Raw genomic sequence first — 24,972 nt, forward strand, 5'->3', positions numbered from 1 at the left:
ATTCTTGTAAACGAAAATAGAGGATTTGACGCAGTGGAATGATTCCAATTTTTCCGATAATTGGAAGATCCCCTTGACGCAGTCAAATCCTCTATCGGAAAAGTGGATTTACATGGCAAATTTCAAATGTCTGTAAGGTCCACTTTGAGGGTTTAAAGAAAGAATTGGAGGCTATCAGATACTGACATTTCATCAAAGTTTCTCCCATTTTTAGTGAAACTGAAAGGGTAAGATGTATATAATGATCCTTTATACCTCTTAGCCTTTCATTTTCACTTAGATGTCAGCAAAATTTGAGTTAATTGCAAACAATTACTTCAAGGTTTGTTGCCCTAATGAAGGAATTGGAGGGTATGGATACCTATTCATACTAATTCCTAGAGATACTGAAATTGAATAAGTTCCTAGGAGACCCCACTTCTCTATATAAAGCTGAGAAACTTTGAAAAAGATTGTTCGACATTTCCTTAAAAAGTGTCATCGTTATGTCAAACCGTTTTTATCGTTTTCGTTTACAATATCTTTGATCTACAAAATGTCCTCTCAAAATTACACATTCTCAGTTCCCTATACATTTTGAACGAAGCTCTCTTTTGTCTTTTTTTTAATAATAAATTTTTTGCTGTTACTTTTAGCTATTTTTTTGTTTGCCTATTCAAACTAAAATGACAATGTTTCGATAATTTATTATACATGTAATGAAAACGTTAATTAATTGATTGCCACTTTTATATATATAAATGAAAATAATTTTTAACTTATAAAGTGCCAAGATTATTAGCAAAGAGTTATTTATTTGTGCATATACATTTGTATATACTAGTGTATTGTAACAGTTAATATTACAAATAAAGATTCGTTTTACTTTACGAGTTTCAAATTTAGATCTAACATATTGAATATCTTTCAAATTAATATGACAAATACATTTTTATACACTATTAATTCTAAGTCGTTCAGTAATTGTGTTGCATCTCCATACCTGAATATAATATTTCTGTTCTAATTTCATGTCTATAAACTATATTAATAGTAGCCAAATAATATTTATATAATTATTATTTAAAATTGTTATTGGAGTAGAAAGAATTAAATAAACTTCACAAAATTAGAAATTCTAATTTTAGGTTTCAAAATTTTTAGTTGATAAGCATTATGATTTCTTATTTCATTGTTAACAAATTTTTAAAGAGGCAAAATAAGTACACAACAAAACAGGAAGAATGAACTAATGAATTACATATTAAATTATGCTTTTCAATTTGGGATCAATTGGGAATTACCATGGCTTCCCATGTAATGGGAATTGGATCCAAAAAATTTGAAAAATAAAATACGATACTAAAAAGTATAAAATTTTTATCAAAAATTACATTTTAATTTTTCCTTGGAATTTCTCATATATTCAACTCTATTTTAAATCGGGAAATATATAAGAAAATGATAATTATGTTACAGGGATTGATGTATTAGAATAATGAGCTATATTCGATATCTGTTTACCAAAATTTCCCAATAACCGTCAAATTTTCACCATTTCTTTTCAAAAACCGTCAAATATTTGCCAATATTTACCAATATTTCTATGCATTTTACCAATTCTTATTCAAATTTATTCACTTTTCCCGATGAATGCTTTGAAAGGTGAGGCATGATTGCAAATTGAAAGAGTATTGAAAAAAAGTAAAAGGTTTATATTAAATAATTGTGGACAAATTGTAGATGCAAAGAAAGCTAATGAAGAATAAATATGAAATATATGAAAAAAATTATTTAAGTAAGAAGATAATTGTTTATTCTTAATAATTAAGAGTCTGGCAGAAATTGCTAACTAAGGCTCTCATGTAAGTTTGGTGATCAAAGATTTGCTGCTAAAAATAGTTTACGAAGCAGTTTCTCTATAGGTTATTATTTGCGATTCTGTAATGCACAATAAATCGGTTGAACTCATTTTTGACACTTTACAATTTTTTAAAATATATTATAATCATATTATTTATATAACATAAATTAAATTTATCATTTTTTTATTTTGAATAAAATTTTCAATTACTTAATCCATACAATTATATTTTTATTTTAAAATATTAAATGATATTTCATTGTTTTTTAAATCAATAATCAATAACTTCACAAAAAGTGAAAAAAATGGCTGATCAAAACCATGAACAAGAACAAAATCCATATATGATCGCGTATATGGATTATATTATATCGAAAAAGACAGCAGATGAAGTTGCCAAGGACCTCCATATTGGCCGTAGAAAATTAATTCAAGAATGGAATAATCTTGGATTGCAACTTAAAAAAAGAGGCGGTCAAGAAAAACCATACAGGGAAGACATAGTCCCTATCATACATACCGAAAAAGCAAAATTTAATCTCGGATACAAAAAACTTTTCGAAAGTTACATCCACGATGAAGATGTAAGTTATAACGATTTACGAAAAATATATGAAAGGGAAGGACTATTTAAATTCCGTCGCAAAAAAGAAAAAGAAGACAAACATCCTAATCAATATGTCGCAAAATTCGTTAATCAGCAGTGGCACACAGATTTGAAGAGTTTTAAAGAAACTATTAACGATAGAGTTCACAAATTTTATTTAATCGCGTTCATTGATGACCGTTCACGATATTGCATATATTTCGAAATATTAGAGAACAAAACAATGGAGAGTACATCGAGAGCTTTACAAAACGCAATCGATTACATTCATATCGTTCCATACGAAGTTTTATCTGATAATGGAACAGAATTTGTCGGCAGACTTTTCCAAGATGTACTCAAAAGAAATGGTATAAAACACCACAGAACAGAGCCGTACAATCCACAACTCAATGGCAAAGTGGAGCGTTTCTGGCAAACAATTTTCTCAGCGCGCAACGAATTTATTTCAATTAGAGAACACATTCCGGCAGCAATCAAATCATACAACGAAGAATGGGTACACACATCCTTGAAAAAACTATACGGAGGGTCACCAAGACCGAAATCTGTTTGGGACTCAGAGCCCAAATGGAATGAAACCATGGATCCAGAACCTGGCTTCGAGGTAGAACCCAGATAATATACAAATTTTGGAATAAAAAGTTTTTTATATAATTTATAATTTTTTTCTCGTTTTTTTTTAAAATACACAATATGTATAATTCAGTATATGTTACTGTTTCATGTTTGAATATGAAAAAATTTCAAATACTTGTGAATATGGGACAATTGCAGCAATTAAAAAAAATTGAGCTTTAGACGAAAGTTTGTTGAGTAAGAGATACGGGCCAAGGGTCAATACCTTCCAAGCATACGTTTCAACTCAGAAACTCATAAAGTTAGTCTGAATAACTTAACATTTCAGGTCAAATATCTCGTTAGATAAAAAGAATTAAAGAATGGGAGGGCCTTGGTTTATATAAGTATCATAAAGCCTATAAAATAAAGAAAGAAGTTAGGAATTTGATTGAGAGAGATATATAATTTAAATGAATTTTTAGCCATTTTGGCTGGGAATTGGAGGGTGTGAGTACTATTCCATGAAATAGTTTCTCACACCCTCCAATTCTTCCTATGGCGTCGAGAAAATTTTGGTGAAATGTCGTCGCATTTCACCAAAATTTCTCGACGCCATAAGTATTTTTTTACATATCTATTTGTTTCGAATCAAATTCTATTATCCCATAATACTATAATTTTACAACAAACCCTAATCCAAAATTTGCCATGTAAATCTTTTTTGGCATGTAAACTTGTTACTTTTTGTCAAAAGTGAAGTCAACCGAATTTCTATGCACAACAAATATGACTGTTGATTTGAGTGAGTGTATGACTGACCGTTTTAATGACAATATGACTGACGGTTTGAGTGACAATATGAATTACGGTTTTAGTGAGAATAAGACTGATAGTTTGTGTTCCGTACCGAAAAGAGGAATAAGGAAAAGTGACAAAAAGTGACACAAAACATTAAATTTGGCGCCAATTTTAAATACTATATATTATGATTTTTTGGTGAAAAAAGTATTGCTGTAAAATAGAGTTTAAAATTAAAAATATATTGATGGTAAAAAGTTTAAAAATAATAATAAAAAAAGATTTTATGATTGGTAATTGGAGGGTGTGAGTACTATAGCATGTAATAGTATCTCACACCCTCCAATTCTTCCTATGGCACCGAAAAATTTTTCTTAAATTTAAATAGAGTAGGTGACAAAAGTGCATACTCTTAAATTAACCTTAAATGTTGATTTTTCGATATTTTCGGTATTAACCTTATTGTAAATTTTTCCGGTGATAAATTTATCACACTGAGGTTATTTTTCCGGTGAGATTTTTAACCTTGATTTAATGAAATTAATATATATAAATTTTATTATTTTTAATTTCGAATGAGTATAATAAAATATTTTTTATGTGTTTTTGTTTTTGATGTGATTTGAATTTTGTTAACTCTTTTCAAAATCACTTCATTTTTATGATTTCGGTGGACTTAGAGGAGCTTATTGCTTTTGGTATTAAACAGGAAGTCAAGGGCGGTGTCCCATACAGAAGAAGAACGGGATCTCCAAAGCAATATGTCACTTATTCATGTTCGTATCCCCTATGCAAGGCAAAATTTAGGGTTGAAGAACAAAATGGAGTGTTTACTATAAGCAAAGTTAATGAAGAACATTGCCATCATATAGGAGTTGAAATGGGTTCACATTACGCGAGTAAATTTTATCAAAAATGGATCGAACTTTATATTAAAAACGGTGGAAAGCAATTTCTTGCTCAAAAAGCATTTTTTGATAAGTTCGGAATTGATACGAATAACAAAGAAACGATGAAACTTTTCGCGCAGTCTACTGATGCTTTAAAGCACAAATTTTATCGCCTTGATGAGATTATTGCACAAAGATTATCAAACGATCCTTACACTTCTTTGGAAGCATTCTTGAATAATTTACAGGAAGAGTGCCCAGATGATCTCGTTCAATTTGATTACAATGGAGATTTTTCCGAGTTTACAATCATATATGCACCTTTTGCTGCAAAAGAATTGGTGCATAGCATTGATAACCCTCTCCACGTCGATTCCACTCATTCTTTAATTAAAGGAAAGATCCAATTGTTTGCAGTAACAATGAAAACAAGTCAAAACACAATTTTCCCCTTTTGCTATTTTTTAGTGAACCCTCAGACATCTGAAAAAAATTCAAGAATGTTGGGTGAAATTCTGTGAGTTTGCGCACCTGGATCCACAGCATTGGAGCGCTGACTGTGCGCTAAACATTGCTCGCGCAATTGAGGACGGATTTCCTCTTGCGCAGCTCAGTTGGTGCGCTGTGCATGTTTTACGTGCATGTGCAAAAGTTGGAAGCTATTTTGACAATCCACAGAATTTTGAGAACTTCTATTTAGCAATGGACTTTTTGACATTACGTGCAGATGCAACGAATGCAGAAAAGCTGGCTGAAGAGTCTGATGAAACATATGAGTTCTTGACAACAATGTTAGAAGAAGAAGAACCGCGCGCTTTGAAGTATTTCGATAAACAATGGAGAAGAACCAAAGAACATTGGATGATGTTATATCGTGGAGAAGGTGATTCCACGAATAACATTGCGGAATCACACTTTCATCAATTAAAGCAAACATTTTTCTTGGGTAAGAAAAATGAGCGCATTGATGACATCGTCATAACTCTCATCACTGTTGTGATTCCAAATGCGATTATTAAGGTTCAAGTCGCTAATGTTTTGAATGAAGAAAGAGCAGTAAGAATTCTTACAAGGGCAGGTAATCAGATTGTTGAGCAAAGAGCTTCAAAACACGATGAATGTTTGAAATTAATTCAACACATTTTGGAAATTGTCGAAAGCCGAAGGATTGAACCTAATGTCCTTATTTCATCTTTGAAGGCAATATTAAATTTGGCACAAAGAAGTTTAAAGGAAGAGTAAGCAAGATTAGATAATTTGGACTTTTTTTAAAATTAATGAATAAACAGTATATTTTTGAAGTGTAAGCTTATTTACCTGAAGCTATATTACTTAATATAGCATTCAAAGTATTATTGCTATTTATTGGAGAACAAATTTATGTAATTTTCACATGAAAATTGATAAATTTGTATTTCCTTATGATAATCAATTTTTGTATTTGTAGAGAGTCTCCCTGCATGATATCAAGACTTGGCTATTAGTCTTTATCCATTTTTGAAAATTGTATTGTAAATTGTAAGAATTTCTGAATACTACTACTATAAAATATAATTGCTTATCAATGTATATTCTCCCTGCATGATATCAAGACTTGGCTATTAGTCTTTATCCATTTTTGAAAATTGTATTGTAAATTGTAAGAATTTCTGAATACTACTACTATAAAATATAATTGCTTATCAATGTATATTCTCCCTGCATGATATCAAGACTTGGCTATAAGTCTTTATCCATTTTTGAAAATTGTATTGTAAATTGTAAGAATTTCTGAATACTACTACTATAAAATATAATTGCTTATCTATGTATATTCTCCCTGCATGATATCAAGACTTGGCTATAAGTCTCTATTCATTATGAGTATGACCCCATTTTTTTACAAAAAGTGCCGAATTGCAACTTTGTCCCAATCTCAATTTAAATATTATTAAATCTTTTATTTTATTTAACAAACTCTAATTTAAATGTTATTTAAATATTAAATTTATTAATAAAATGCATTTTTATTTATAATTTAAAATTGGCGCCAAATGTCACTTTTCCTTATTCCTCTTTTCGGTATGAGATATAAGACTGATAGTTTGGATGACAATATGACTGACGGTTTGGCAGCCTCTATGACTTACGGTTTTATTTAGAATATAACTGAGAGTTTGGGTGACAATATGACTCATAGTTTAAGAGAGTGTATGACTGATGGTTTTAGTGAGAATAAGACTGATAGTTTGACTGACAATATGACTGACGGTTTGACAGACACTATGAATTAGCTTTTTATTGAGAGTAAGACTGACAGTTTTGGTGACAATATGACTGTTGATTTGAGTGAGTGAATGCCTGACAGTTTGACTGACAATATGACTTCGGTTTGACAGCCTCTATGACTTAAGGTTTTATTTAGAATATGACTGAGAGTGTGGGTGACAATATGACTGTTGATTTGAGTGAGTGTATGACTGACAATTTGAGTGACAATATGACTGACGGTTTGACAGACACTATGAATTAGCTTTTTAGTTAGAATATGACTGACGGTTTGACAGCCTCTATGACTTACGGTTTTATTTAGAATATAACTGAGAGTTTGGGTGACAATATGACTCATAGTTTAAGAGAGTGTATGACTGATGGTTTTAGTGAGAATAAGACTGACAGTTTTGGTGACAATATGACTGTTGATTTGAGTGAGTGAATGACTGACAGTTTGACTGACAATATGACTGACGGTTTGAGTGAGTGTATGACTTACAGTTTGACTGACAATATGACTGACGGCTTTAATTAGAATATTACTGACAGTTTGAGTGACAATATGACTGTGGTTTGACAGACACTATGAATTAGCTTTTTATTGAGAGTAAGACTGACAGTTTGACTGATAATATGACTGACGGTTTGACCGACAATATGACTGACGGTTTGACAGCCTCTATGACCTACGGTTTTATTTAGAATATAACTGAGAGTTTGGGTGACAATATGACTCATAGTTTAAGAGAGTGTATGACTGATGGTTTTAGTGAGAATAAGACTGATAGTTTGAGTGACAACATGACTGACGTTTTGACTGACAATATGAGTGACGGCTTTAGTTAGAATATGACTTAGAGTTTAGCTGACAATTGGCTGACAGTTTGAGTGACAATATGACTGAGAGTTTGACTGACAATATGACTGACGGTTTGAGTGAGTGTATGAATGAGAATATAACTGACGTTTTGACTAACAATATAACTGACGGTTTGACATCGAAATTCATTCATATATATGTATTGATCAATGCAATCACCCTATTTAATATTATTATTTATCAATTAATTTTTCATTACTACATGCTCTCAATTATTATGACATTAATATTTATCAATAAATATTTCATTACTATATGCTCCCACCCAATTTGACATTATTGTTCTTTGACAAATTTTTCTTTATTAAAGACACTCTCACAAATTCATATCAATATATTTTAATTATCACCTATTCCAATCCATTTTCATATTCATATTCTTATTGAGTTAGAATAAATTGAGGATGACTGAGAATCAAATTATAATTAGTGAGAATCAATTGAAGAATACTGGGAGTTAATTAAGGTTGTTTAAGAATAAATTGTGAATAAGTGACAATCAATTGAGGATGAGTGAGAATCATTTGATTATTAGTGAGATTCAACTGAACATCAGTGAGAATCAATTGAATAATACTAAGAAGAAATTGAGGAAGAGTGAGAATCACTTGATTTTTAGCGAGAATCAATTAAGGATGAGTAAGAATCAATTAATAAGTAGTGAGAATCGATTTAGGGTGACTGAGAATCAATTGATTCTTAGTGAGAATCTATTGATAATTAATGCGAATCAATTGATTATTTGTGAGAATCAATTGATCAGTAGTGAGGATCAATTGATTATTTGTGAGAATCAATTGAAGATGAGTAAGAGTCAATTGAGGATGAATATGTGTCTATTCTGATATGACTTAGTATCTACTGAGGCTAGATGCTAACATCTTACGTTTATGATCATAATTTTTCAACTCCATTAATATTTATAACAATATTTTGATTACTATTTAAATAATTTTATCAAATGATAATTATTAACATATATTAAGAGTATGTTTAATTTTCAACATACTCTTAAAAATCCGAAATTTTAAAAAAGTGATATTTTTTTAATGTTAAACCATCTTCATCTACCATTAAATGTTTCGGATGATTTGATTTTAATTCAGTTGGGTTCTATTAGATGTAATAGTGTAAATTCTGATTCAACAATTTATCCAGATGGGTATATTTCAAAAATTTTATATTATTCTTCCAATAAACCCTATCAAAAAGAATGGTATACAAATAAAATAACTTATCAAGATGGTAAACCTAAATTCACTGTTTTGGATTCATTATCAAATGCATATGTCGGAGATTCACCATCATATCCTTGGGGACAAATCGTTTCAAAAATCAAAGAATTAAACAGAAATATTAAGAATGTATATAATTTTGGACATAAATTATTTGGATTTGAAAATAAATCTATCATTTGTTATTTGGAGGAACTCAAAGAGCGTTTTATCTCGAATAGCGATGAAGTAAAGTATCTTCAAACATATGAAACAACACCTAAATTTCAGAAATCCGCTGAAGCTTTTACAGAAATGGTAAATATGATTATAAGTGAAAAATATTTGCAAACAGATCTCAGTCAAATTAAAATCAAAATCCATCGTCTAGGGGAACAATATATTCTTAAATTTTTAGAAGCATTTATAATTGCCCGCCCCAAATTTTATGCACAGGTTATAGGTTTCTTACAAAATTTTTCATTTGACCAGGAATTATACTCAAAAGCAGGAATTTCTAAACCATTAATACAAGCAATAATTAATGGCGATAAAAGATATTCGAATATTTTTGCTTTTTCAGGAAAATCGTGTGATTTAACAATCGAAGATTTTATTAATGTTTTAATTTCAGATCAAACAAATCAAAATGGTGAAGAATATTATCAAATACGTATCAGATCTATATTGGATAATAGTAAATATTCTTTCTATGAACTAGCAGTTAAATTTGAATCAATTAATATTTTAAATTCGTGTAATATAGATAATGTTACACCAATCATGAAAGCATTGATAATGTCAAGCCCAAACGAAACAATTTTCAAAATGAATGATAAATTCAATTTGCAGACTTATCAATTTACAAACCAAATCAAGTATGTTTTATCTTTTGCATACAATATCTCAGAGTTATTTTCTACATTTAGAAATCCATTACTCTCTTCGATTGTTTCAACAAATAATATTATATCAGTAATGAATTTGAATGAAAGCAAAGTTATTCGTTTAAAGATTCATTTAATCTTCCATGAGGCCCTAATTCAAAATAATGATTTTATGTACAAGAACTTTAATGTTTTGAATCAAATAAAAAACAATGACCTTCTGGAAATTTTAGCAAAAGCTTGTTTGAAAGCTGACAAAAAAATTCAAGCAGATTTTGAACAAATCATGGGTATTAAATTTACAGCGATCAAACAATTTCATGAATCCATAGAAAAAATTCCAGTTGATCGGTCTCCAATTACAATAGATGGTTGCCATATTTGTTTTGAATGCTCTAAAAATACTGATATTGAAAAACTCAAATCAATGCAATTAATTCTAATAAGCCCTGGTATTCATATCAATGTGTTAACTTATGAACAAACATTGAAGTTTTTGGAACAAATGCCAGCATTTATTCATTTGGGCCTTTCCAATATAAGTTCTGATCGATCTGTAAACTTAAATTATTTTCTACTTCAAAACGAAGATTATTCCCCTTTAAAAATTTCTACAGATAATTATTATTACTTTAAGATCACATTGTATGACAAAATCGTATCCTTTGAATATTCAAAAGTATCAGATACGTTGTGGATGATTACTGTACCAAAAAACATGAAAAACATAAAATTACCCAAAGAGTTTTCAGGGAGGTTAAAATGGTACATTCAAATAACGAAAGTTGATCTCCCAGGACATCCTCTGCAAGATGAAATACAGGAAAAAATAAAGCATGATAATGAGATTGGTGATATCTTAACTTCATATCCCGGGAAATTTTATGTAAATTATAGCACAACGATAAGAAGTGATAGTTTATTCGTCAATGGAAATCCTATAGAATTTCTTATATATATTCCAAGCGAATCAGGAAATTTGGCGTTGGAGTGTAATTTAATTCACTTAGATGCTACTTTTTCATGGCCGAAATATATATTTATTTTTCCTCGTGGTAATTACTATATGCGAGGTTACCCTCTAGGGATATACATAGGGCGCAGCGAATCATCCGCTGCTTATCAACGGTGGCTTACAGCCATGAATATTGAATTTAAATCATTAAACATTATGGAGCACTTTTCAAGAATCAAATGGATGAGCGATTTAGGTACTGGAGTTTTAAAATTTTTGAATACGAATCATTTCCAAAATTATATCTGTATTAGGCACTATCTCGGAACCATGGGCAATAATACTTTACTACATGTTTTTGCTCTGATAGTATTATTATCAAAATCGGCCCAAGATTTTGAGGACAATTACAAATGTTTTGATCCATCGGTTCAGAAAATGTATGCTACAAAGAATATATCAGATGAGCAGCTGGAAAAATGGAAGCAGATATATAAAGATCAAGAGCATTTAGCAGCATACCACCGCATTCCACCTATAAGCACTAATAATAGTGCAGAGGGTAAGCATAGACACATTAACGAACTTGCAAAAAAAGCAAGAAACTTTTCTACTTTCATCAAATTCATTCTGAATGATACTATCATTAGGATTAATGAATCAATTGATCCCATTAATAAGCAAAAACGCGAGAAGAATGACTTGTTAAACGAAAAATGCATACATTGCGGATTCTCCTATAATGATATTAATACTGATAAGAATCCTTGTAAATATTGCAAGGATTTCTTTATGAATAAGAGTCATGTTCCCTCTGCAGGCATACATGTTATGAAAATAGGAGAAAACGTAGGTGAAATCATAGAATTCCCAATCGATAAAAATGTAGGTGATCAGGATGAACTCGTGGATCACAAAGAAAAGAGTTCGCCGATCGAAATATCAAAATACGCAGAATTTATTGATATTGACGATAAAAATAAAGCAGTTTTAGTCGTAAAACTGCTTTATAATCTTGAAACGTTCCAAGATGCCAAAGATTTAATCAATTCTCTGGAAAAACAATCAAAAAATTATGAATCTGCATTACAAAATAAACCAGAAATTTGGTTGGAAAAATACTTGCCTGAATTAATGAAGGAAGTAAAAGATGCGAGAGCTGCTAGAATGAGATTGAAGATAATAAAGAAGTAGAGATGATGAGTGAATAAAAACTTTGTATTAAATTTGTATATAAAAGAATTGTAAAATATAAAAATAAAGAAGTGGTTGATAGGAATTTGAAAATTCGTTGGGTGCATATAAGTTTGATAAATATAGTTATGAATATTAATGTCAAATTGGGTGGTTGCATATAGTAATGAAAAATATATTAATAAAAATTAATGTCAAATTGGTTGGTTGCATAGAGTAATGAAAATAAGATTAATAAAAATTAATGTCAAATTGGGTGGCTGTGTGATAGAATGCTTCTGTCTATGTGTGGCGTGAGTTAGCATCGGGTGGTTGCGTGATAGAATGCTTCTGTCTATGTGTGGCGTGAGTTAGCATCGGGTGGTTGCGTGATAGAATGCTTCTGTCTATGTGTGGCGTGAGTTAGCATCGGGTGGTTGCGTGATAGAATGCTTCTGTCTATGTGTGGCGTGAGTTAGCATCGGGTGGTTGCGTGATAGAATGCTTCTGTCTATGTGTGGCATGAGTTAGCATCGGGTGGTTGCGTGATAGAATGCTTCTGTCTATGTGTGGCGTGAGTTAGCATCGGGTGGTTGCGTGATAGAATGCTTCTGTCTATGTGTGGCGTGAGTTAGCATCGGGTGGTTGCGTGATAGAATGCTTCTGTCTATGTGTGGCGTGAGTTAGCATCGGGTGGTTGCGTGATAGAATGCTTCTGTCTATGTGTGGCGTGAGTTAGCATCGGGTGGTTGCGTGATAGAATGCTTCTGTCTATGTGTGGCGTGAGTTAGCATCGGGTGGTTGCGTGATAGAATGCTTCTATCTATGTGTGGCGTGAGTTAGCATCGGGTGGTTGCGTGATAGAATGCTTCTATCTATGTGTGGCGTGAGTTAGCATCGGGTGGTTGCGTGATAGAATGCTTCTGTCTATGTGTGGCGTGAGTTAGCATCGGGTGGTTGCGTGATAGAATGCTTCTGTCTATGTGTGGCGTGAGTTAGCATCTGGTGGTTTCATCACAAATTTTAACCCATCCAAATCTTATTAATTATTAAAATTCTTTTACAATTTCTGATGTATTTTTTGAAAACATTTCATATGCAATATTTCTCCTTTTCTTTCCTCAAATCTTCAAATATTAATAACTTTGGATATGAAATTATTTGGATCTTTTATGAATTTTAAATGTCTTTCTTAATATCAAATCGATTAAATTATTAATATAGGGTGTCCAAAGGTGTGTTTAGCACAAACCTGAATACTGCGAATAGAAATAAACAAGTTACATATATATAAAGTTTATTTAAATATAATCACCATTGGATTCAATCACGCGTTCGCAGCGATCGATCCAGACTTGAAAGACACGCTTTAAATCATCATGAGAAAATTGCTCAAATTGCTCTCTTACAAAATTTTCAAGATCATCTGTACTCGCGAATTCGCGTCCTTCAGCTCTCTTTTTTAGCGTGCCGAATAAATAAAAGTCAGAGGGTGCAATATCAGGTGAATAAATTGGGTTTGGAACAACTTTGACATTGTTTTCCACCAAGTAATTCATTACCTTATGACTTTTGTGAACTCTTGAATTATCAAAATGAATTGCAAACTTTTGTTTTTGTTGTTTGGATTTCTCAAACTCATCAGAATTGATAATTTGAGTAAGAACATTGTCAATTAGATACTGAGCATTCATCGTATTAGGTTTTTGAAGAATATCAATTGCGATGATGTCATTCACGCCCCAAAAAAACCGACAACATCATCATTGGTGTGTCAATTTTTTTCTTCGGGAATGTTTGCGGATTTTCATCCTTTGGGATCCACATGATTTTGGCTTCTGTTGCATATTGAAACCAAGACTCGTCCCCTGTTACTAAAAAGCGAAACTTCTTGGATTGATACGCACCCAATATAGAGAGGAGCTCTTTCGAAGATTGGACTCTAGATTTTTTTTGAACTGAATTAAGGTTGTGCGGAACCCAACGTGTATACGCTAGTTTGTAGTTCAAATAATTGTGCAGATAATAACTGACTGTTGTACGTGGTATCTTTGTCATCTCCTCTATCCTTCTGAGTGATGCTCTTGGGTCTTCATCTAGCGCTTGAAGAATTGCTTTGATTTTTCTTTGATCCGGCGATTTTTTGTCAATTTTTATGATGGGCGCCTTTTTGTTCATGAAGTGATACATCCTAACATGATACGTTACAGTGGAATAGCTAGGAGCATCCATACAGAAGCATTTTACCAATGTCTCGTAGATTTTTTACAGTCTTTGCATTTTTTTGCAAGAGCGAGGATGTTTTCTTTATGATTCATTAAAAAAATGAAAAAAATCCCGCCAAAATTTCCCGCGAAACCGCCTCTTGTCTCAAAATTCATTTTATATCCCGGCATGGCGCCAAAATACAACATACTCATCATATACATATATTCATATTTTTTATTATATATTTATAATCAGCATATATCTCCTTTAATAGTCTCATATAGAGCGCTGTGCTAAACGCACCTTTGGACACCCTATATTTTCTAAATTATGCCTTAAAAATCCAAATATAAAAAATCGTAAATAAAAAATATATTTTTTATTTTTATTTTGTAAATAATCCGTTTACTAAATGGGACTGTATCATGAAAGTAACAAAAATCATTATTTAACAAGATTCAAAACTGGTGCAACGAAATGCACATTGATTTTGTAGTGTAACAAAGAGAGATTTATTGTAAAAAGTACAAAATAGTATATTTATTATCGTGATTAGCGTAGAAATGTATGAATTTGGGACGGATTTCTGGTGCATTCATAACTAAAGTGATACATTGTCTGGAGCAAGTTCAGATCTTTAACTTATGGCTTGTTTGGTGCTAACTCACCCAATTTAAGTGCACTAGAGGGGATTTTGTCTGTAATGAGCATGCACCTTGAGTTGTTGCTTGGTCCGTGTACGAAAGATAGTAATTTAATACTATACTCGATTAAATGTGAATTTCTAATTTTGAATTTGCGTTTTTTCCTGAAAATAGTTACAATATATGAAAGAGTTGGCAAAACTAGAGGACACGTCTTTAAGGGTTTGGCTCGTGCTTCATGTTAATATGCCGAAACTAAAATAAACGTATATTGGGGGTCGAAAATTGAGAGCTCATATCTTTAAGTGAGAATCAATATAACTACCTAAATAACTATTTTCAACACTTTTTTGAAGTTCATAGATGGAAAACACATTGAAATTTATGATGATGTACTTTTTATGAAATTTTAGGATATGAGATAAATTATCAATTCGATCACATCATCAATTTTTTGTTTTATAAAAAATAATGATTATTGTCATAAGTACATTCTAAATATTCAAAAATTAAGCATAAAAATACTTTTCAGTTAAGACCTGGAAATTCATGGACAAGGTCAAAATATGCTTTCTTGTATGCCAAAAGCTGATTTTAACGATATAAAAATCAATGTTTTTTAACAACCATTGAGATTTGAAATAAAATTTAGATTGCTTATATCTCAATGAATACTTGTTATCTAAGCTTATACATACTATACATAACTTAGCCCATGTCTACAGTATCTAAACATATGCTTAAACCATGCTATTATCAATATTCGCTAAATTGTATTTTTGTATTAGAATAAAGATAGCTAAATGCACTAAGTAAAAAATAAAAGTTAATTGCATGCATATACTATATATGTCATTAAAATTCCAAAAATACTCATTTTTAAAATATGGCGCCAAAAATTACGGAGAAAGGGACAAACTATCCAGTGTCACTTTTCAAAGGAATAAAAAAAATAATAAAGATGAAATAATAACATGAAATCTTATATAAATATAATTTTATCTAAATAGATAAATGAATTAAGCAGTTTACAGTTATATATATTTAATGAGAGACAATATCTAGTTCTATGGTAGAAATGACTCTTAGACTCAAATAAGTAACACAGATAGAAAGTACTCAGTATAACAATTATATATGTACACTCAAAGTTAGTCGCTGCTAAAATCTTAACCTTGCATTTCGGGAAAATCTGACAAATGGCTCTTAGACTCAAATAAGTAACACAGATAGAAAGTACTCAGTATAACAATTATATATGTACACTCAAAGTTAGTCGCTGCTAAAATCTTAACCTTGCATTTCGGGAAAATCTGACAAATGGCTCTTAGACTCAAATAAGTAACACAGATAGAAAGTACTCAGTATAACAATTATATATGTACACTCAAAGTTAGTCGCTGCTAAAATCTTAACCTTGCATTTCGGGAAAATCTGACAAATGGCTCTTAGACTTGTTTTGATAATTAATTCTTCAATTATATTATAATTTATAACAAATTTCCTCAAACTATCTGTATGTCATTCAATTCCCGGCCACTACATTCAATGATGGACCATTTCCTTCAAATTTTGAAATACCTTATTCAATTTGTTGTATGGAGCCCGTGATATTCAACACTATGGAGCTCCTCCAGTTTGGTATCCAAGAAGAGATAAAAGCTAGCATGGGCTACTCTCAAAAATGCAGGAAAGAATACTCCACGATCGAATACAAATGTAAGTATCCACAATGTCAAGCTAAATTCAAAGTCCGGATAATAGATCAAGATAAATATGAACTACTAATCCACTCTGACTCTCATGATCATTCTGCACCTCCGAAATCAACAAAAACAATATCCTCATTATTTGTCAGAAATTATCTTAAACATTACTTTGAAAACAATATGAATCATGCTACAGCTCAACTTAAGTGTTTCCAAGACTTAAATATTTCATATACAGACGAAGAGTTACTTTCAATATTTGCACAAGGTCCAGATGCATTACGTAAATTTGCTCAAAGAGCTGAAATTGTTTCCAAACGCTTTAGTTCGGATGAAAAAGTTTCTTTAGCTATCTTTGTCGAATCTGTTCAAGAAAGTTGTCCAGAAGATTTAATTGAATTTATCTCTGAGCCGGGAAAACTAGTTTTTTTATATGCACCTTTCGAAGCGAAGGCCCTTGGTCACCAAATTTCTACGTTTCACATCGATTCAACGTATAAACTTCTAAGGGCTAACATTCCATTATATGCACTCACAGGAAAAACAGAACATACTATTGTTTTTCCTTTTTTGTATTTCTTTATTTCTCCTGACACAAGCGAAAATATTCAATATTGTGTTTGTCGTTATTTTCAATATATTAATAGAGAACCCGAGATGATAAGTATGGACTGCGCCCCACAAATAGCCGAGGCAATTGAGCGAGGTATTCCAAACTGTCATATTCTTTGGTGTGGCGTGCATGTCCTTCGCGCCATATTAAGAAAAGCGGATAAGTTTAAATCACGAGACAATTTTGAAGAATTTTATAATCTAATGAAATTATTAGTATTCGATACTAAAGAAGAATCTCCCGAGGAAGAACAGAACCAAGAAGAAGAAAATCCTAGAGAGGAACCAGCTCAATCTCACTTACTTCAAGCAGAAGAAATTGAAGAAGAGGAACAATATGAAGAAGAATTCATCGAAAATGAATTTCAACCTTCTCAAATCTTTTTACCACGAGAATCTTCTGATGATCCAAACGATTCTGAATTTATTCCAGAAGAAGAAACGTTTGAAACAAGTGAAGAAGTTCCAGAGCACCTCACTCAAGAAGAAGCTGCAGACCTAGATGCAGTTTATGATCGAATTCTTGAAATTCTTTCCACTGAACCGAAAGCCCAAAAGTACTTCGATAGGCAATGGAGGCATCATTTAGATCGTTGGAATAAGCGCTATCGCAACGGAGGTGACGCGACTAATAACGTCAGTGAGTCACATTTCAAAGTTCTCAAGCATTCTTATTTCCCAGAGAGAAGGAATATTCGATTAGACGATTTTGTTGTTGAATTATACACAACGGTTGTTCCAGCATTATTGATTAAATTTAAAGTTCAATTAATCAATAGTGATAAAGTTGTTCGTATATTACGAAAAGCTAATGACCATGAACAAATATTGGAAAACAAAAAAGTCGAATGTTTGAAAATGCTTGAAGCAATATATTCAAGTTTGCAACAAGGATCAATAGATTCAAGTCTTGTTTATTGTACTTTAAAGGTACTTTTAAAAAAGAAACAATTAATGTAAAAGATTCAAATAATTTTTTATTATTATTTTATTAATTTTTAAAATAAGGTTAATAAAAAGTGACACTGGATAGTTTGTCCCACACTCAAAAATTACGCAGTTTGGCGTCATTTTCTGAAAATGAAAGTTTTTGGAGTTTTAATATTGTATTCATGATTGACATATTAATGCGTATCTCGCTCAACTTGTCATTTTTAGAAACATCTTTCAGGCATTGAAATGTGAATAATTGAAATTAATTTTCATTTTAAACTGCATGTATATTTACGATTGGTAAATTTTAGTTCATTGCCGGTATATTTATGGTAAATCAAATAGTTATTTATTTGAATAATTTGAAAATATTCTTTCTCATGGCTTGCCAATAACAAATATCATTACAATTAGTATTGTAACTCATCTGTTTATGTTTTTTAGATTGATTTTTAAAAAAAGCATATTGTTACTATTATAGTCAGAAAGAAATGATTATTATGTACTTCGCTTTTTCCGATTCCAAGCTGTTAAATACAATTTATAAATAAGAAAATTAATGCAAATTACAATTCAATTTCCTTCTAACATGCATTCTAGTTATTTTGAGTATAACTTTTATTATAACATCGTTAAAGCTATATGATTTATAATGCTTTTATGAGCATAATAGTAAATATTTCTCTTATTAATAATTATTGAAATCTGAGCAAATAATATGCAGTATGATTTAATATATTATCTGTAGAATAACATATCAGTATTTGGTTAGGTTACCCCTCTTCTAAGGTTTGAAATTAACCTCAACATTTGCTTTTTATGATTCTTGTTCATGAATGTGCTGACAAGTTCATACCTATACATATACTAAAGTTTGGGCTCTGACTATGCAATATTGACCGAATTATGAGTAGCTCAAATTATGTTATTTCGACGCCGTTACCCCTTCCAAAATCTTTCAAAATAGCATAGATTATACTTTATAGGCTAATGACAGATAATAACTTAAAATATTTTAAAAATACCTAATAAATGAAGAGTTATTAGCACTTTTCGATCAGGAAAAATAACCTTATCCGGAAATTCATGGAAACGAAGGGTATTTCTCTACCAGATAGAGATCTCAGACGACGCAAACTTTGTAGTAAATACTTATTTATATACACTATTTAATTATGCTACAATAACAAAAGAATTTCAAATATTTATTTAGTTATTTTTACTTTTTGTTATTCGGTCACATCACTTTCCGCCACCCTTAAAAAATTATTTAGACTAAAAGTGACAATTTCAATGGAAGTAGTAAATGTTAAACAACATACTCAAATGAAAACTCTCATTGAATACTGTGAAAAAAGAATAGATTCTGATAATTCTCCTGGTATAACTATTGTTGGAGAGGAAAAGGCTGTTAACAAAGCAATTTCTATCGCAGAAATTCTTAAAAATAAGTATTCATTAATAGAAACAACAACACTCGAGGAATCTGTAGCGAAAAATGAACCAAAGCTAACAATATATCTTAAAAAAACATAAAATTCAAAATAACATTTAGCCTAAGTTTCAAATTGTTGATCATCTAATTCATTATTTGATACGCAGAGGAGTGGTGTTTAAATCTCTTTACTAAAGTCCACAATTAAAATTCCAAGTATACTACATTTCTTTCTACAATCGTAATTTGATAATGAAAGCATGTAACATATTTCGTGAATTGCGTACGAAAGATTTCATTGCTTATACAACCATTTGCAAAAAAAAGTTTCGTAATCTAAATTTATTTATTGATTTCGATTGATGTAAATGAATTTATTCGGTTTTTAATGAAATAAATATAAAAATTTTATAGAATATATGCTTTTTTTGAGAAAAAAAATTAATGAAGTTTTGATCTCAGAATATGTGCAGCTAACTCATCCTCGTCTAAAGTTAGAGTAGAAGTAGGAGATAATGAATCACTATAAGATTTCTGTTCCATTCTCTTTAACTCAAACGCCATTTGAGCATTTTCTGCCCTAAGTACTGCAGTTTTTTGCTTTATTCGCTCTATTTCATCGCTAATATTAATAGATGGCCCATCTGGTGTTACACGATTCAATCTCTGTAATTGTGCTAATTCCTTTGATTTAGTTGATATGCTCTTCTTGAGATCTTTAATTTCGTCAAGCAATTGACCACTTTCGGCTTCAAGTTCGTTTACATTTGAATTTGCTGATTCTAAAGCGTATTGCATTTGCGAAAGATTATCGTTTGCTTCGCTTTGCTGGTGAAGAAGAGATTCATTATCTTCTATTGCTTTTTGATGCTCTTGACGAAGAAGTAATAATTGATCTTCGTGTTCTTTAATACTGTTTTGAAGCTTAGAGAAATCTTCTTCAAACTTGATATCATCGTGTGTTTCTTTCTCTTTTGCGGCTTCTAAACGAGATTCACAACTTGCAACACATTCATTCCATTGTTTCTTAAATTGTGCATTCTCGTGTTTAAGCCCTGAGAGAATAAATGATAACGAATCGAATTTGGCTTCTATAACTCGCTTCAACTTTTCTAATTCTGTTGTTGCGTTTTCAATTGAACTTGGAGATGCATTAAATGTATTAACTTGCATTTCATGAAGTAATTTAGCTATCTCTTCGTTGTTTGGAGAAGATGAAAAGTCTGGTTTCTTTGCTTTCAAGCGATATATTTCTTCCTTGATTGTATTATTCTCTTCAACGAATTTTTGATATGATTGATAAGCACTCCCTGTATCGATTTTGTTGTTAGAAGTGGAACTACTGGAAGATCTCGAAGATGAATTCATAATCTTTTGTTTTTGCTCAAAGTAACGAGAAACTATTGATTGATCTGAAAGAGAAGAAATAATCTTTTCTGCTAGCTCTAATGCCGCTTCAGTAGGATCCTTAATTTGGCTGTTTGTACTGAATGAACTATTAAAAGAACTCATATTCCGTTTTCTAATTCAAATTTTAAAAAAGTGACGTCCAAAATCTCATGAGTTTTCAATAAATTTATTATTGCGTTTGGATTACTATTTATCAATAGCTCCTAAGATAGCAATGTGTGTGTTTATTAGATATTGTAATAAACAGAAATTCATCAAAAGTGACAGCTCTCAATTTTTTGACATTTGTAAATTCTAAATTGAATGAGAAAAATGAAATAATACTAAGCATAATACAATATTCTAGATTTAATTATAATTAGGAAAAGTTAGTTTTGAGAGTACTTTTCATAGGCATATAGAATGAAATCTTCTGAAAAATAATATCACATAAACTCATATTATTTTCTAATATATAACTATTTTATATAAAAATCAAATTCAATGATCTTAAAAGCGAATGATAAACCTCAAAATTTACGAATATAATGAGTGGGAATATAATGCTTATCTATCATAAAACCATATGAAATATCAATTTTTGCTTTACGCCTAATTTTTGACGACAATTAGCAAAAAATGTTAAATGTTAACACTCAGTCCATTTGAATATGAAAAATAAAATTGACTTTGATTAAATGTTTTTATTTATCATGCAATTCTTCTTGCGACCAAAGATTTGAATAAAAGTTCAAAAAAGATAGCTTAAAAAATAATATACGGTAGTGTTTACTAATAGATGAATAGTATATAAATTCTATTAAAATGGATTTGATCCAAAAAATATATAAAATTTGATCATAAATAAAATCGTTTTAAATTACTTCTTCATTTAAATTATAACAATTATTTTTAGTTTTATATTTTTTTGGATCAAATCCATTTTAATAGAATTTATATACTATTCATCTATTAGTAAACACTACCGTATATTATTTTTTAAGCTATCTTATTTTTTGAACTTTTATTCAAATCTTTGGTCGCAAGAAGAATTGCATGATAAATAAAAACATTTAATCAAAGTCAATTTTATTTTTCATATTCAAATGGACTGAGTGTTAACATTTAACATTTTTTGCTAATTGTCGTCAAAAATTAGGCGTAAAGCAAAAATTGATATTTCATATGGTTTTATGATAGATAAGCATTATATTCCCACTCATTATATTCGTAAATTTTGAGGTTTATCATTCGCTTTTAAGATCATTGAATTTGATTTTTATATAAAATAGTTATATATTAGAAAATAATATGAGTTTATGTGATATTATTTTTCAGAAGATTTTGTGTTCTTCTTCAAAATTTTATTTTTTTATTAAAAAGAATCTTTACAAAATATACATTTACTTTAATTAATATTTAAAAACGTGCTCTATCAAAAGTTCCAAAAATTCAATATTTTAGCTTTTCTGAGGTGTCACTTTTGATGAATTTCTGTTTACAACAATATGAGAAATCACTTAAATTATTGAACTATATATACGACTTTTCCCAATTAATAACCACATCCAATATAATTATTTATTCAAATAACTTTATGACAGGTAACTATGATATGATATATGTTACTTATATAGTATTTGGATAAATTACGTATCACTTCATTTGTTGTATATATAAATAATAAATAAAAATTAACCTTGCTTGTTATTTAAAATGCATGAAGTGAATTTGACATTAAAATCTGAATAACAATTTTTACATATTAAATAACGTTTTAAAATCAAATGGTATTTATTTACTTCTAACATAATGTTCAATCTTTTGGATTGTCACATTAATATCTCTAAGATATTCGTTGATAGAATCAAATGAATTTCGTTGTTTTGGTTTTATTGCTTTAATTTCCCCATTAAGACATCTTTCTAATTTCCTAGCTGTTACAGATAATTGGTCAAGTTCGGCTTGGACAGCTCTTCTGAAATGAATGATTATTTGGCTTTGAAGTCTAGATAATTCATTTCTTTCTTCTTGAGACATCATTTCTATTTTCTCTTTGCTTGGGAGTCCGCCTGGAATATAAGTTTCAATAATGTCTGCAAGAATGACAACCATTTTATAAAAAATATAACTTAAAAAGGGTCTGTATTTCTTAAGCTGGAATTATTTCATAATTTGTAATCTCGAAAAAAAATCAAGGAGCCAAAATGAATAAAAATATTTAATAATTATTCAAAAATATTGGGGATATCAAAATATCAATTTACAATATATTAGTTCAAAAATTCAGAGTTGAATTAATCTAATATTGTTGGTGATGTTTCTTGTTAGCATTTTTGATGATAATAGAATGATAATAAAAAATAAACATTTATTCAAAAAAATTGTAAGAAAGGAATGCCAATTTTGGTATTTCTAGTGCCACATTTCTGTGTTGGTAAACAGATGAAATCATATTGGTTGTGAATTTCTGTGTAAATTTATTTAAGTCTGTAAAAGTAATTTGGCTCGAAGGTAATAGCTAAATTAGTCTGTTTTCCAAAAAGATGATTGTGTTGAATCTTGCTCTCGCTTACGTTTTTCTGCTTGTATTAATTCGGAAAATTCAGTCTCCAGTTCTTTACGGATTGGATCATTCTCATCCAGTGATATTGGAAAGTGATAAGAATGCAAGTCTTTTTTGTATTCGAACGCATTTTCATAATAAACACTAGACATTATTCTTGAAACTTACGATTATTATTTATTCAATAACTAAGATTTCAGAATAAAATGAGTTATATCTATATTTATGATAGTAATGGAGAGAAGCATGGTGTTACAAAAGAAGAACTTGATTGCTCAAGGTACTTATCTCGTATGATAAATAACTTAGGAACAATAACTCAAATAAAAATCGAGCAAATTCCAGCAGAAACACTAGACACATTGATTTATTACATGAAAATGTCGGCAAGACCAACAACAGAAAACTGGATTGCAGAGTCTTTAAACGAAAACATTGATAATCTTACTTCTATTTTTGAAGGAAGCACATTTTTAGAAATTACAGACTTAACTAATTTCATTATTAATTCGATTGTTGATACAATCAAAACTGCCACAAATGCTGATGAAATTCGTGCTCTCTGCAATATTGAAAATGATTTCACGCAGCAAGAGGAAGAATCTGTGCGCAATCAGATTTCATGGGCATTATCTGATCATCCACCTGCACCATTTTAAAATGAAAACATCAATCAAGTTGTCACGTATATAATATAGCGCGTTCTATCGGCGCGCAGACAAAAATATAAATTATCAATGATCAAGCATTTAGTAATCATTATTATCGATATTAATAATGCATTTCAAAGGTAAAGTACTCACAAAATCTAGATTGAGAGGCGGTCAATGACTTTTGAGGGGAAATTAACGCATGGAATTTAATATTATTTAGGTTGATATTCTTGCTTATTATTTCAGAAAAAAATCTTAAAAATTTCAATATGAAAATTGAAAGCAATTCAAAAAAATTGCTAACATGTAAATTTTAATATCCTATGCATAATTTCATATTTTGAACATTTTTTATTTTTGTTTAAAACTTAAAATTTTGCGAATTTAATATAATTTATAAAATATAATACGTATATATATTTAAAATACACTAAATTTAATTGTTAATTGACGTTTTTGGGAATGAATTTTATCAAAACATGCCTGAATCCGAAAATTTGAAAGAACGAATTACACAATCATATATGTAGAATTCAAAATACAAACTTAATGATTGTATACGTTTAAAATTATTCAGATTGTGTTTGATTTCCACTCATTCTGTTTCTTTTGAACTCTAACACTAACATTTCATGATGATTACATGATCCATTTATACATGGTTGAATTGTTCCAGATTCTACCAGAATATCAATCCAAATTTCTCAATGCATTCATGTTGATTGGACAAAATTTAAAATTTATCAGCCTGTTTCCAGAGAA

At 30.2% G+C, this 24,972-nt stretch overlaps 8 protein-coding genes and 1 pseudogene across 9 annotated transcripts, besides 13 other annotated features; 6 read left to right on the forward strand and 3 right to left on the reverse strand.

Annotated features, from left to right (window-relative positions):
- The first annotated feature begins 381 nt into the window (after window positions 1-381).
- Window positions 382-521: a mobile genetic element.
- A 33-nt stretch (window positions 522-554) lies between these two features.
- Window positions 555-652: a mobile genetic element.
- Window position 653: 1 nt separating this feature from the next.
- Window positions 654-941: a mobile genetic element.
- Window positions 654-941: a terminal%2Cinverted (terminal inverted repeat of MuDRx-1_TV_TvPhantom-3 transposon ID:TVAGG3_0099690).
- Window positions 942-2,673: 1,732 nt separating this feature from the next.
- On the forward strand, window positions 2,674-2,860 carry TVAGG3_0099700 (K02A2.6-like family; the record flags this gene model as incomplete). The annotated part of the gene is made up of 1 exon (XM_051222757.1): window positions 2,674-2,860. A coding segment is annotated over one exon (187 nt), but the record flags the coding sequence as incomplete, so codon positions are not given.
- Window positions 2,861-4,196: 1,336 nt separating this feature from the next.
- Window positions 4,197-6,616: a mobile genetic element.
- Window positions 6,617-11,326: 4,710 nt separating this feature from the next.
- TVAGG3_0099720 (uncharacterized protein) lies at window positions 11,327-12,082 on the forward strand (the record flags this gene model as incomplete). Its single annotated transcript, XM_051222758.1, has 1 exon — window positions 11,327-12,082. The coding sequence occupies one exon, from the start codon at window positions 11,327-11,329 to the stop codon at window positions 12,080-12,082; it is 756 nt and encodes a 251-aa protein (XP_051107744.1).
- A 1,200-nt stretch (window positions 12,083-13,282) lies between these two features.
- Window positions 13,283-13,310: a terminal%2Cinverted (terminal inverted repeat of Mariner transposon ID:TVAGG3_0099730).
- Window positions 13,283-14,586: a mobile genetic element.
- Window positions 13,363-14,490, reverse strand: TVAGG3_0099740 (annotated as a pseudogene). Its single transcript has one exon. A coding segment is annotated over exon 1 (1,128 nt).
- Window positions 14,559-14,586: a terminal%2Cinverted (terminal inverted repeat of Mariner transposon ID:TVAGG3_0099730).
- Window positions 14,587-15,817: 1,231 nt separating this feature from the next.
- Window positions 15,818-18,281: a mobile genetic element.
- TVAGG3_0099770 (MULE transposase domain-containing protein) lies at window positions 16,803-17,263 on the forward strand (the record flags this gene model as incomplete). The annotated part of the gene is made up of 1 exon (XM_001318349.2): window positions 16,803-17,263. A coding segment is annotated over one exon (461 nt), but the record flags the coding sequence as incomplete, so codon positions are not given.
- TVAGG3_0099780 (MULE transposase domain-containing protein) lies at window positions 17,280-18,194 on the forward strand (the record flags this gene model as incomplete). The annotated part of the gene is made up of 1 exon (XM_001318353.1): window positions 17,280-18,194. The coding sequence occupies one exon, from the start codon at window positions 17,280-17,282 to the stop codon at window positions 18,192-18,194; it is 915 nt and encodes a 304-aa protein (XP_001318388.1).
- Window positions 18,282-19,460: 1,179 nt separating the features above from the next.
- TVAGG3_0099790 (Alba nucleic acid-binding protein family) lies at window positions 19,461-19,703 on the forward strand (the record flags this gene model as incomplete). The annotated part of the gene is made up of 1 exon (XM_001318354.1): window positions 19,461-19,703. The coding sequence occupies one exon, from the start codon at window positions 19,461-19,463 to the stop codon at window positions 19,701-19,703; it is 243 nt and encodes an 80-aa protein (XP_001318389.1).
- A 266-nt stretch (window positions 19,704-19,969) lies between these two features.
- On the reverse strand, window positions 19,970-21,123 carry TVAGG3_0099800 (eukaryotic protein of unknown function, DUF842 family; the record flags this gene model as incomplete). The annotated part of the gene is made up of 1 exon (XM_001318355.1): window positions 20,044-21,114. The coding sequence occupies one exon, from the start codon at window positions 21,112-21,114 to the stop codon at window positions 20,044-20,046; it is 1,071 nt and encodes a 356-aa protein (XP_001318390.1).
- Window positions 21,124-21,249: 126 nt separating this feature from the next.
- Window positions 21,250-21,286: a mobile genetic element.
- Window positions 21,250-21,286: a terminal%2Cinverted (terminal inverted repeat of Banshee-A3 transposon ID:TVAGG3_0099810).
- A 1,173-nt stretch (window positions 21,287-22,459) lies between these two features.
- Window positions 22,460-22,497: a mobile genetic element.
- Window positions 22,460-22,497: a terminal%2Cinverted (terminal inverted repeat of Banshee-A3 transposon ID:TVAGG3_0099820).
- A 288-nt stretch (window positions 22,498-22,785) lies between these two features.
- On the reverse strand, window positions 22,786-23,106 carry TVAGG3_0099830 (uncharacterized protein; the record flags this gene model as incomplete). Its single annotated transcript, XM_001318350.1, has 1 exon — window positions 22,786-23,106. The coding sequence occupies one exon, from the start codon at window positions 23,104-23,106 to the stop codon at window positions 22,786-22,788; it is 321 nt and encodes a 106-aa protein (XP_001318385.1).
- A 206-nt stretch (window positions 23,107-23,312) lies between these two features.
- Window positions 23,313-24,599, forward strand: TVAGG3_0099840 (Potassium Channel Kv1.1, Chain A domain-containing protein; the record flags this gene model as incomplete). Its single annotated transcript, XM_001318351.1, has 1 exon — window positions 23,764-24,216. One exon carries the CDS (start codon window positions 23,764-23,766, stop codon window positions 24,214-24,216), a length of 453 nt encoding a protein of 150 aa, XP_001318386.1.
- Between the last annotated feature and the right edge of the window lie 373 nt (window positions 24,600-24,972).

Source organism: Trichomonas vaginalis, chromosome IV (assembly GCF_026262505.1).
Source record: "Trichomonas vaginalis G3 chromosome IV, whole genome shotgun sequence".
Lineage (NCBI taxonomy): Eukaryota > Parabasalia > Trichomonadida > Trichomonadidae > Trichomonas > Trichomonas vaginalis.